The 12,695-nt window shown below is 41.1% G+C and overlaps 1 protein-coding gene across 2 annotated transcripts in view; it reads left to right on the top strand.

Moving 5' to 3' along the window:
• DOCK1 (dedicator of cytokinesis 1) overlaps positions 1 to 12,695 on the top strand; it is a 276,152-nt gene that overhangs the window by 17,624 nt on the left and 245,833 nt on the right. For both annotated transcript variants that reach the window (XM_029962000.1, XM_025895744.2), the window contains exons 2-4: positions 5,051 to 5,134; positions 10,113 to 10,153; positions 12,453 to 12,508. In XM_029962000.1, the coding sequence (XP_029817860.1) occupies positions 5,051 to 5,134; positions 10,113 to 10,153; positions 12,453 to 12,508 (181 nt within the window). The remainder of the gene's footprint in view (positions 1 to 5,050; positions 5,135 to 10,112; positions 10,154 to 12,452; positions 12,509 to 12,695) is intronic.

Genomic DNA, 12,695 nt, shown 5'->3' with positions numbered 1-12,695 from the left:
CTCCAACACTTCTTTTTTCTTCTTCCTTCTCCTTTGATCTCAGTTGTAGAAATTAGAACCTCATCTGGGTAAGTAGCAGAGGACTAAGGAGTCTCCCTAATACTGAAAGCAACCACTTCACTTTAGGGAAAATAGGAGTAAAACCTTCAGGTATCTTTGATTTGTAGTGGTAGAGAATTTGCAAAAGACTGCTTTCACCTCTGCATTTTCAGACTACTTTTATTGAAAAGCACAGTTATGATTTGGGGATTTTTTAAAAAGACAGTGTAAAATAAAGCTGAGAATGTGTTAAATGTAGTTTGGTTTCTTTCAGGAGTGTGGAACAATTAATACAGCCCTTAATGCAAAGTAATTCCAGGGAATATTACTCTCTAACATCTTTATGGTATCTTAAGATATCTCACCTTTGATACAGTCAGATAAAAGCTTCACTATAAATTGATGTTGCCTTTGTTTGCTTTTTCCTTTTTTTTTCTTCTTTGTCACCTCTTTAATTCTTATGTTGCCATCCTCATTTTTCTAATGTGTGCAGATAAACGAGTGCAGCTCAGGAAAGGTGTTTGTTTTGTATTCTTTAACAGTAAATGGGGTTTTAGTGCAATTACTGTAATGCCCTGTTCATTGTTCCTTCCTTTATCAACTCTTAGAGTAGAAAAAAATGGCTCTTTCTGTGCCCACACTAATTCTTTGCTTTTGGCACTTCAGGGCTCTTGTGTCAATGTGATTTGTGGTTGTGGAGGGAGGAGGAGGAGTAGGGGAGCAGGGAGAGCCTTTACCTGGAGAATCCCTTGGCTGGAAGCACAGCTGAGGAGGAAAAATACCTTCAGTGGCCTGAAACCTCCTGTCTTGGGTGAGTCATCACACCTGTGGCTTGGGAATGAGTCACTGTGACTTCGTTGTATTTTCATAGAATCCTGTAATGGTTTGGGTTGGAAGGGACTCTCAAGACCATGTCGTTCCACCCCCTGCCATGGGCAGGGACACCTTCCACTAGCCCAGGTTGCTCCAAGCCCTGTCCAACCTGGCCTTGGACACTTCCAGGGATGGGGCAGTCACGGCTTCTCTGGGCAAAGTAATTTAAATAACCTCCCTTGAATAACCTCCAAGTCCATTGCTTAGCAAAGATGTGAACCTGTTTTTACTTTTCTTCACATGAACACATCAAACCCACACTGGCAAATCCAGCCCTTTCCAGGTGTCCAGCAGCCAACACACAGCTCTGCTTCCTTCTGACTAACTTGATTCTAAAAGTGGTTGAGGGCTTTGGTCATATTTGGGTGTTTATCTACCATTTGGGGAGTAATTTCAGTGAATTTACAGGGCTGCAACACTCAAAAGATGAATTTCATATCTGAGGAAATTGTCATGGCAATTTGGTATGAAACAAAAATCACGGAATCACAGAAGGGTTTGGGTTGAGAGGGACCACAAAGATCATCTTGTTCCCACCCCCTGCCATGGGCAGGGACACCTTCCACTAGCCCGGGTTGCTCCAAGCCCCATCCAACCTGGCCTTGGACACTTCCAGGGATGGGGCAGCCACAGCTTTTCTGGGCAACCTGTGCCAGGGCCTCTCCACCCTCACAGCCAACAATTCCTTCCCAAAATCTTATCAAAACCTCCTCTCTGTCAGTGTGAAGCCATTCCCCCTTGCCCTGTCCCTCCAGGCCCTTGCAAATAGTCTCTCTCCATCCTCCTTTTTGTATCCCTCCAGGTAACTCACCCTGGCTTGGGCTCAGTCATAAATCTTTTGATGCTCGATGTTCTTTATTTTGCTCTGTGTTGTAACAAAGGTGTTTCTGGTTTATGAGGTTGTGTAACTCCTTTGCCAGAACTTGAGCTGTAATTCTCAGTTTGGGCATGAAGAGAAGGCCTGAAGTTACCTGTTGTAAATATTCCTGATGCTCCGTTTAGTTTAGAGCTCTCCCAGCTGAAAATCTGTCATGCTGAGAACTGGATTTTCCAAATTAAGCAAAACTTAGTTAAAAGAAAAAAAAAAAGGGAAGTTATACTTCAGGTTTTTAAATATTTTAAATGGTGCCTCAGAATACAGTTGTTCAAACAAAATATAAGCATTCCAGTTTCATGCTTTACTCCTCCAAAATTTTGTTTTTTTCCTTTAATTAAAGCCTTGTTGTTTGCTCCAATCAAACATTTTCTGTCATAACATCTTTTGATGTCACTGTACATAAAAAAGGTACCCTGAGAGAGAGTTATCTGCTACCTTGCATAGGAGTAGGCAGTGCAGTGCAAGCCTTGCTTTGTAATCATAGGGTGGAATGCACTTTATAGTTATTTTGGTTGTTTGTTTCATGATCTGTCAATGCTGCTGCAAGCCAAAAATGTGATTTATTTTTTCTTGCAGACACATTTTTCAGACATATATTTTTAAAGATAAATCATCCCTCCATGGCCATTGCTCCTCAGTCAGTTCAGGGCAGTGGGAGCTGTCTGGGCAGTAATTACCACTTGATGGCTGTTTGTCATCATCAAAGGATTGGTCATTACAGTGAAGCTCCTGGTCCATGACCCGTGTTATGAGACACCAGTTAAGACTTTTGGGCATAAATTTTAGTGTCTTTTGTTTGTAGCTGCCTTTGATCCTCAGCGTTACTCCATTTAATGTTCGAGCAGTGCTTGGCTGAAGTGTGAACTGGGTACAGGACTAGTTCAAATCTGTCCTAATGGGAATTTTTCCGGACTGGGATGTCTGATTTAAGGCAGTGTGATTGCTTGTCAGGGTTGTGAATGTTGAAGACTCTGGTTGGATTAATTTTTGGATGTATGAACATCCTCTGGTCCTCTTGATTTGTGAGCCCTGAAGAGATCTGAGTGAACACCCAAAGGGTGACCAGCCTTACAAATTTGGGGGAGTTAGGACTGTGTAACTTTGTTTTCCCTGGTATGTACAAAAGCTGAACTGAAAACATCCCTGATGAGTGTTCTCAAGCAGCCGGTCCCACGTGCCGTGTACTCACCATGGTTATCATCCCTCTGCTCAGAGCAGTTTAAAATGGCAATTTTTGTTGATGTGTTTCACAGAAGCCTCTTCTCCTGCAGAATAGCAGTTATGGCTCTCAAATATCATGTGCCAGATATCTGGGAGGGAGGGTTTATCTCTCTTTAATAATGACAAAATTAGCAAAAACATTAGAACAGGAATAGCTTGGCTCGTTGTGATGTCAATAAAAACCTCTTATTACTTTTTAAAGCCTTCATTTAAATACTGTTGATATTACTCTCTGCAGTGCACCCAACCTTTATTCCTTTTACTCTGCAGTGTCCTTTTATTCCATTTGTAATCTTACACTGTACACTGTGTTTTGTCTGCCAAACTGCTTTTTTTATTTATTTACCTCTTAACATTAAAGTCTGTCAAGCAGGAGGAGTTGTGCAGAGAAAAGGACCGAGACAACCCTTTAGGTGTTTGTTTTTGGTAATGCTGTGAGCTGGGATTCAAGAAGTTCTGGGGAGAATAAATAGTAACTCCTGGGGGTTGAAAAGGCAGTCAAGGCCATGGTTGGGCTCTGTGCCCTGTCCTTGTGGTGGGATTAGACATTCTCATGTGCCCACTTGGATGTTCCCTGCACTTGGGGCTAAACTGATTATCAGATTTGAGGTCAAGGAAGTATTTTTTTCTCCAGTTACGAGTTCTTACAGATGTGTAATTTATGTTGTTGATCTGTGTAATAGGGCTCTCCTCTGCTTCTTAGGACTGCTTGGGATAGGAGAAAACTGGGCAGGTGAGGGAAGGTGTTTCCTGGGTCTCACTGTTTAATTTATAACTGTCATGGCTTTTGCTATAAATTTTAAATTTGAGGGATTTTGTTTTGCTTTATTACCTGTAATGAGTGTGGAATATGTTAATGCTCTATGAACTCTTCTGGTCTGAACACTGGTGAAGATTTCCTGGGAAGGAGAGTCACACCTAACTTGTCCAGGTCTTTCTGTTCCAGTTATAGTATCCTGGAGTCCCACTGGAGCACTCCTGAGCAGTGCTGCCCACCAGCCCTGGAAGCTGAGGTAGAAAGAAAAGCAGTGGTTGTCTGAGTGGTGTTACGAAGTTTGGTTGCTATTGTATTCCAAAAAATGCTGTGACACCCCCAAGAGTTATGACAAACAATAAGAAATTCTGATTCTCAGCTATTTTAGATTGATAACCTCATTGGAGGGAGTAGCTGCAGTTGCACATTTAGACAGAAACTTTTGTGGATCCACCTTGGCTAAAATTCTTTAATTTCAGTCTTGTGAAATACCAGAGTCGCTGCCTTCAGTCATGAGGACCCTACTTGGTGTGGGGAGATTTTGTTTCCTGCAGAGAGTTTGCTCCATATGAAACATGAAAATTTAGCTTTAGGAATCACAGCTGTTTTGTTTTTCAGATTATTAATATTTTTTTTTCCCAACCAAACCTAGTTTGCAGTGTTACTTGTCAGAAAAATTTCTGCTAATCTCGGTGCTCAATGAGTTTCTGGATTTTCTCTTGGGAAGGATAGGGAGGAGTAGTCTCTGAGTTACTGGGTTTTTTTAATTGTAATTCATTATATGGTGCATTGATGCAGTTACCACTGGAATTCAGGAATCCTGTTTTTAACTGTAGTATGCATGCAGTAAACAAATAAAGTGACTGAGAAATGATTCTTTAATATTTGTGGTGGTGATTTGAGTTTTAGAAAGACACTTTGTAAGTGTTCTGCGTGTTGAGCTGATAGTGGAAGATGTTGCAGTTCATGACAGAACTGCCTAAAATTTACACACAGTGCTGGAAGATGGGCAAGTACAACAAAAATTAATTGACTGTATTGCCATGAAGAAGCAAAGCCTTACAAATGGAGTGAGGGACAGCTTTAGAAAGTGAACGTGTGGCTTTTTTGTTGCAAGGGGAAATATTAATGGATTTAAGAACTTGGCCAAATTTTTCCTGTTTTTTTTTCTTTACAAAATGATTGAGAAGGGCAACAAGGAGTAAGAAAAACAATTAAGTGGAGAAACAAAATCCTAGAAGTTGTGTTGCCTTGCATGTACTGACAGCAGTGTTTCCCCTGTCCAGCTCTCTACAACTACGATGCCAGGGGACCTGATGAACTTTCCTTGCAAATTGGGGACACCGTGCACATCCTGGAAACATATGAAGGTAAGGTGGCAAAAACTGAATTAAAACCAGTATTTTTTTCATGACTGCATTCCTTTTTCTGTTCACGACCTTCTGATGGGATCAGGTGGTGAATTGCTAATTTGCTTTTTTAAGGACAAACCCTGTTATTTCTAATGAACACAGAATTAACTGAGCGAAGCCACGTGTGGTCAATGACCTGGTGAATAATCATTTCCTTTTCTGGGGGAGATGGATGTTCTCACAGCTTTATTTGTATGGATTAATTGTAGCTTCTACCCTATGTTAGAGAAATGATAGATGCTTTTTGGATACTCTCAGGTAATGCAAAAGAACCTGCTGCTAAAAGGAGTTTAATCTGAATTTGAAAGTCACCCGGGTCCTAAATTCTTTATGTCTCTCATGTAAGAAGGGTACATGTGTTACAGTGCCCTGCACTGATTTCAGGCTTTTCCAGATGCTTTTCTTGTTTTGATATGAAACTGTAGAAATGTTCCCTGTACCAAAACCTTTCCTCCTTGATCCATGTAAAAGGGAATTTGAATGCTGAGTTTGATAATCAACAGGATGTGGAAATTATCACAGCACTTTTCAGCTCTTAATTCAGTACCGAGCCAAGCAAAATACAGCTGTTTTATTATATCCTTGAGTTGAAATTTTATGGCATGGTGCAGTTTGGAAAGGTGTAAGGAACATATAACTAATCTCTGTGTGGTTTAAAGTCTTGCAACTTCTTTTTTTCGTGTGGAAACGTGATTTATTTCAATATATTGATTTAATTTTTTTCTCAAGACATTGATCTTTTGGGAAATCTGTGTGACAAATTTGTTTTCGATATTGGCTTAATTGGATTTTTTTATTATTATATTTACTGAAACAATGTTATTTCAACAAGAGTAACAAGCTCTGCTCATCAGTGTACAATGGAGTTTTCTCATTATTCCTGGGCTGGCATTTTCTTGGAGTTGAGCTTTGCTGCTCCAGTGCCAAGTTTGTCTCTGAGCAAAGCAATGGTTCCGCTATCTGACGTTACAAGCTTTAATAAAAATCTAATAATGCAAAGATTTTAAATGCAAATTGAATGATTTAAATATTGCATAGCTTTGTACTTTTATATATAAATAGATTTATTTAATGAACGTGGGAGAAACTCTGAAACCATATCAAATGCTGACTGCTGCCAAGTAAGTGGGACAGTGGAGATGACTCACTTTTCCTCTGGACTGGAATAATGGGAAGACCTTCACACTCCTCTCAGGGCTTCAAGCACATGGGATGAGGTCATGTTAAAAGAAATGCAAATAAGTCAATGTTCTTCCAAACGTGTTTTACAGTGATTACTCATTAAGGCCCTGCTGTGATGGGAAATTAGATCCCATAATTCTTATCTCTCTTGTTCACAGAGCTGCCATTATTAGGTGATTATATGAGCTGTTTGATCTCAGAGTTCCTTGGTATAAAATCTGTGTAGGTTGTGCCCCAGGAGGTTTCATCCATATCCAGGTGTGTGCCTGGGAACTCACCTGCCCTCAGTCCTGCCCATCCCACTGCTGTCCAATCTCAAGAAACCCTCCCTAATTATGTGAGCATGGGACAGAAAAGGTTTTTGAAGACTCAGTGTTTCCTTTTTACTGAGGATCTGGGATTTTGCTTCTCTAAGGTTTACCCCTTTTCCCTGTGTTGAAGGCTGTGGGGAAAACAATTGGCTTCTCTCATGGATACCTGCTGTTATCATGCATTCTGCCTCTCCCACCCTGCTAGAGATTTGGTACTATTTTGAAATAGTTCTCTGCAATAATTCTTAAGAGTAGTTTTGAAAACTGATGTGTCTGCAGGCTTTGAAGTGGTAGATTGTAGTTGGGTTTTTTTTTGTGTATTTTTTCCCTCTAAATCTGCACTGTTGTCAAGAAAAGCTCATGGGAAATCCTTGCTCAGTTGGTTTTCTCTCTGAAGGCACCAGAGGATGAGCAGCTGGGAGGGCTCAGCCCCACATCCATAGTCTAGAAGAGCTGTTTTGAGGAGAGACAGGAGTCTGTAGGAGAATGGAATGGATTGCTAAGATGAACTTTGACTGTGTATGGGAAATAATATTTGCTTTTTTAACTATTAGTACAACTTATTTTGGAATTTGTTTTTATTACTAAACAAAAAACCTGACACATTAAATTTTAATCAAAGAATTGAGTTTTTTTTCCTCCAGAATGCAAGAAAAAAAGTGTTCTATTTCATATATACATAATATGTAGATCCTGTAAATTTGAGGTGTGGTGAGAACAGCTTCTGTTTTACAGGAGTTGGGAGGTTGGAAATGAATGTGCAAATTGCACTGTTAAAGTTTGTGTTCTTCCAGGAACCAAAGTAAAGATGAAGCTACTTTCTAGAGTAATTGATGTTGAAAGTCAAATTAATATCCTTTCTTTCAGGAAGAATTTTAGATAATTTATTCTTCAGTTAGAAAGAATATTCTTATTCCTTCTAACATGAGCCTTAAGGAAAGACCAAACAAAGCCATATGAATTTGTAAATATCCTTCATTTTGTAGCAGATATCCCAAAACAACTATTTATCACAATCTGGGTTAATACTTGCCAGATCTTTATTGTCTTAATTCTGTTTCTTTACGTTATTTGATGGAATGGGCCAAAAACCATGATCACTAAATGTGGCATATTAAGGTGAATGCCTATGAAATGTAACAGAAAATCAACCTCAAACCCAAGGTTGTGTGTTTGAGCATCAGTTGATTTCTGGTACTGTTGTGAGAAGGGGGTTTGGGTTCCCAAATACGGGTTTTCAAATAAGTTATTCCCGATACTTTGAGAACGTTTTAGTTCTTGGTTGCAGGGTTTTTTTTTTTAAATGCAGCAAATACTTTCTCTGTGTAACTGTTTAGTAAAGAGATGCATCATTCAAGAGTAAGCAAATATTTGAATGTCTTTTGCAGCTTTAACAGAGAAACAAGTATTTCATTGGTCTCTTCCCTTAGCTGAGCGTTTATGTGGATCCATATTTCCAGGCATTATATCCTGTAATATTTGTTAAGGGTGAGGCCTGACCTCAAACACTTCCAGGGATGGGGCAGCCACAGCTTTTCTGGGCAATCTGTGCCAGGGCCTCACCACCCTCACAGGGAAGAATTCCTTCCCAGAATCCCATCTAAACCCATCTAACCCTGCCCTCCGGCACTTTGAAGCCGTTCCCCCTTGTCCTGCCACTGCAATTCCAGATGGAGAGTCCTTCTCCAGATTCCTTGTAAGCCCATTTGGATACTGGAAGATTGTTCCTCACATCTAATCTAAATCTACTCTGCTTCATCTTAAGACCATTCTCCCTTGTCCCATCCCTCCATGCCCTTGTCTCAAGTCCCCCTCCAGCTCTCTTGGAGCCCCTTTAGGCACTGGAAGGGGCTCCAAGATCTCCCTGGAGCCTCCTCTTCTCCTGGATGAACAGCCCCAGCTCTCTCATGATTTTGGGTAGTTGATAAGAGATGACTTCGTGCATTTAAATGCCATTGTGTGTATTCATGGCAAGCCCCAGTGCCTCCAGTTGAGTCAGTGAGAGCTGCATTGGAAATTTTGGCTCCCCAGTGCACAGCTCCAGGCTGGATACCCGGCACCAGCTCCATCCAGCTGCCAGGGAGGAGCCTGGTTGGACCTGCCTGGCCACACTGGGACCTGTGCAATGAGCAGGAGTGCAACCAGTTCTCCAAGGCAGATTTTGGCTGCTCTCTTATCTGTGGTCCTTGGAGCAATTCCTGCTGGCTGCAAAGCTCCAGGAAGCAGAGGTTCAGCCAGGAGGAGCTCTCTTTGCTACGTGGTTTTTAATCAGTGTGGTGTCCTGAGGCAGCACAGAAGATGGGGTGGGAGAAGAGATACTGTGATTGTGTGTTCTTCAGCTTGTACAGTGCATTTGGGCAGAGTTACGGTGTTTAGCAGACTGTAGAACTTCAAAATGTTGGTTTATTCCTATAAAACTGAGGGAGTTCAGTTATTTAATAGGACTGGGATCTGTGTGTGGGTTTCAGCCAGTGGAGTTAACGGTGGCAGAAATGTTTTATCTTCTCTGCACCTGAGCTAGAAGCTGGGAGTGTTCATTTCAGCAGCAGTTGTTGATATTCCTCTGAAGGCAGAGGAAATGTGAGATGTGAGGCCAGTGCAACTTCTGTAGGGAAGTGAACTGTGATGGCTGTAGACCCCAACTCTAAGAAGATGGCAGTAACCTTCCCCAGGTGAACATGGGGGATGAGCTCCTGGTGGAGTGCAGAGGTGATGAATCACTTCACCTTTTGCTGCAGGAGAGCAGACTGAAAAATCCCGTGTGCTTGAACCTTTAATTTGTGCTTCTAGTCCCAGAGTGTGCATAATGAATTTATCAGCATGTGCTGACTTCACTGAACTTTCTTCCTGCCCCAGCTGTTACTGGTTGCAATTTCTCTTCCACATTTGCTTTGTGATCTCTCCATCCTCGCCCAGAGATGGATGCTTTGCTGTACAAAACCCCTGTTTGCGTGGCTCAGTTTGCATCCAGGCTCAGTTTTCCAAGAGGGCTCCTTGCTTTTATATTTTGATGTGTGAAGCATAAATCACAAAGTATTCTTGTGTTCTGATGAGATGGCTAAAGGCTGATCTACATTTGAGAACTTGCAGTTGTGCAATTTCAATAGGTTTTAAAATTGAACCAGTCAAACAGCACATTTTCATAAGTTAATGCTCTTGAGGTCATTTTTTGTTTATGTTGGTGAATTAGTAATTAAAATGAAGTGGATGGTAATTAAACACATAATGTAAACATCCATCTCTGTCATGTCTTGTCCATCAGTTTGATCATCGTCACTGGGATTTTTACAGCTTCCAAGATGACTTGTTTTATCCAGGTTATTAAATCTGTAGAAAATTGAAATTCAGGTGGGATGTGCAGGGGTGAAGCATCATCAGAAACCTCTGTGCTGGTGAGCTGGGAGGTGACATGAATGAACTTTTTCATGCTTTTTCCCTTCTAGGTTGGTACAGAGGTTACACACTACGGAAGAAATCCAAGAAGGTGAGTGTTGCCAGAGCAAGGTGCTCGTTTTTCTCCTGAACAGAGATGAATTTGTGGCATTGGGTGTGTTGATTTGTGGAGATCTTGTGTGCTGGTCAACACGTGTCCACTGGGCCCTGATCACTGCATTCCCAAGCTCTGCTCAGTGTGAATTTTTCAGGGTTAAAAAAAAAAGAAAAGGAAACTTATTTTAGCAAGGCCCAAAAGGTGAGTTGTATATCCAGCTCTGGGGGCCCAGCTCAGGAAGGACATGGACCTGTTGCAGCAAGTCCAGAGGAGGCCACTGAGGTGATCAGAGGGCTGGAGCAACTCTACTGTGAGGAAAGGCTGAGAGTTGGGGTTGTTCAACCTGGAGAAAAGAAGGCTCTGGGATGACCTAATTGTGGCCTTCCAGGACCTGAAGGGGCTCCAAGGAAGATGCAGAGAGACTATTTACAAGGGTCTGGAGTGACAGGACCAGAGGGAATGGCTTCAAACTGGCGATAGGTTTAGATGGGATACTGGGAAGGAATTCTTGGCTGTGAGGGTGGAGGAGGCCCTGGCACAGGTTGCCCAGAGAAGCTGTGGCTGCCCCATCCCTGGAAGTGTCCAAGGCCAGGTTGGACGGGGCTTGGAGCAACCTGGGCTAGTGGAAGGTGTCCCTGCCCATGGCAGAGGGTGGAACTGGATGAGCTTTAAGGTCCCTTCCAACCCAAACCATTCTAGGATTCCATTTTTTGCAATGTCGAGGTATATTGGTCACTCACTACATGTGTTTTAATGTGCACCATCTTGTTTTCTGCAGTAACTGATGTATCAAGTCTTTGACTCAGTAAAAAGTTCAGAACTTTATGTTCTAGTTGGTCTATTTAGAGCCTGACACTTGTTAAATAATGTATTACTGGTGAAAGCCAATTGCATCTTGGAAAGGGACACGGAGCTCTACAGTGGGATTTCTCAGCCCTTCTCTGGGAGAAGGGGAGGAATCTTCAGCAGTGTAATTTCAGGCTGCAGTTTAGAGCAGCCTTTCTGAAAAATAAAAAGAAAGGGAAACCACACAAATACTGGTTGTAACGTCATGTTTTATTTTTTGAGCATTTTTCTTTATAGTAGTAATTAACCAGAATTAAACATCTTCTGGTTTTGCTTCTTTTTTTCACTAAAACACCAAAAATGTCATGTTTGCCTCCAGAGGTGTGTTTTTAGTTGCTGTGTATGTCTAAAAGTACAGAACTGAGTTGTATGGTTTGTCCCACCCATTTCCTTACCAGACCTGGTTTTCTGTTCTATTTTGATATTTTCTTTTTTATTTTTTGGGAATACATTAAATTTCTTAAAAACTGTGTTTTAAAAATGTGCCTTGTAAAGCCTAAGAAGAAATTACACATTCTTCTTGGCTTAAATTAAGTCCACGTGTTGCTGCACTTCTCTGACTGCCACTAAATGCAGTGACTTTTATTTATTTTTTTTTAACTGTGATGAAAAAAAACCACCTTCCTCTTTCTGTGCCCCCAGTGGCCTTCTAGGAATTCCTATTTTTGCATTCCCATGTGATAAGAAAACTGAACTTATACCCTGAAGGGTGAGGTGGAGGAACTTGCTTTCCCAGCTTGACTTGAATTATTTTTTAATATGAGCTTACATTATTTTAAAAATATTGTTGTATTTCTGGAATCTTGATTGATTTAGAATATTTTTTCAGAAAAGCTGAACTGGTGTCTTGTAGTATTGGGTGTTGACTTGGTTTTTGGCTTGTAGTAGTAGCAGTAGGCTGGTGGTAGAAGGCAATTTGGGACCAGAAGCAACATCTTGTAGCGGGGTCAGAAGGCTTGGTAAGATGTGAGGAAAAGCAAGGAGTGGAGGTGGATTCCAGGCAAAATGTCATTTTTGGAGTGGATTATGTAAAATCTTCTCTTTCACGCTGTGAAAATGAAATCTGTCTTAATTATCACCTGAATATAATGATCCAGGGACCTGGAGAATTTTGGCAAACTGTGCCTCTAATAGGGGAGGAAGAGCCCCTCTGTGGGCCAATTCTGACAGGGTGTCTCTGCTGTTTCCTTCAATATTTTGAAATTTAATTTAAAAGCATTTGATCTATATTTGCTAAGGTTGCAATAACACCTTCTTGAGAGGACATGCAACACAAAATTTAAATGTGTGTTAAAAAAATCCCAGACACAACTACTGTGATGTTTAAGAGGATGTGGATGGCTCTGCAGACCGAGCAGTGTCTTGGCATATTTTTAGGTAATAAACACAAGATGTTGCGTGCAACTGGTTATTTAACACATTTCTTTGCTCTCCCTCCCTCTCCAAGGGCATATTTCCTGCCTCCTATATACATCTGAAGGAAGCAATCGTTGAAGGCAAAGGGTAAGTTTGATTTGAAAAGAACGAAAATCCATTTTCCTTTTTGTATTGATGTAATTTTGGTGTACTAACAAGTGACTTAGGCTTGTTTCCAGTTAGTCAAGGAGCTGCTGATGGAAAATGTGTGTGTTGGGTGTTTAAAATGTTTTAAATTATTAACTCACCTCACATGGAAGATGGTGTCACATCA

Source organism: Manacus vitellinus, unplaced genomic scaffold (assembly GCF_001715985.3).
Source record: "Manacus vitellinus isolate BGI_N305 unplaced genomic scaffold, ASM171598v3 scaffold_40_pilon, whole genome shotgun sequence".
NCBI classification, from domain to species: Eukaryota; Metazoa; Chordata; class Aves; order Passeriformes; family Pipridae; genus Manacus; species Manacus vitellinus.
This window is presented reverse-complemented; position numbering and strand designations above follow the sequence as displayed.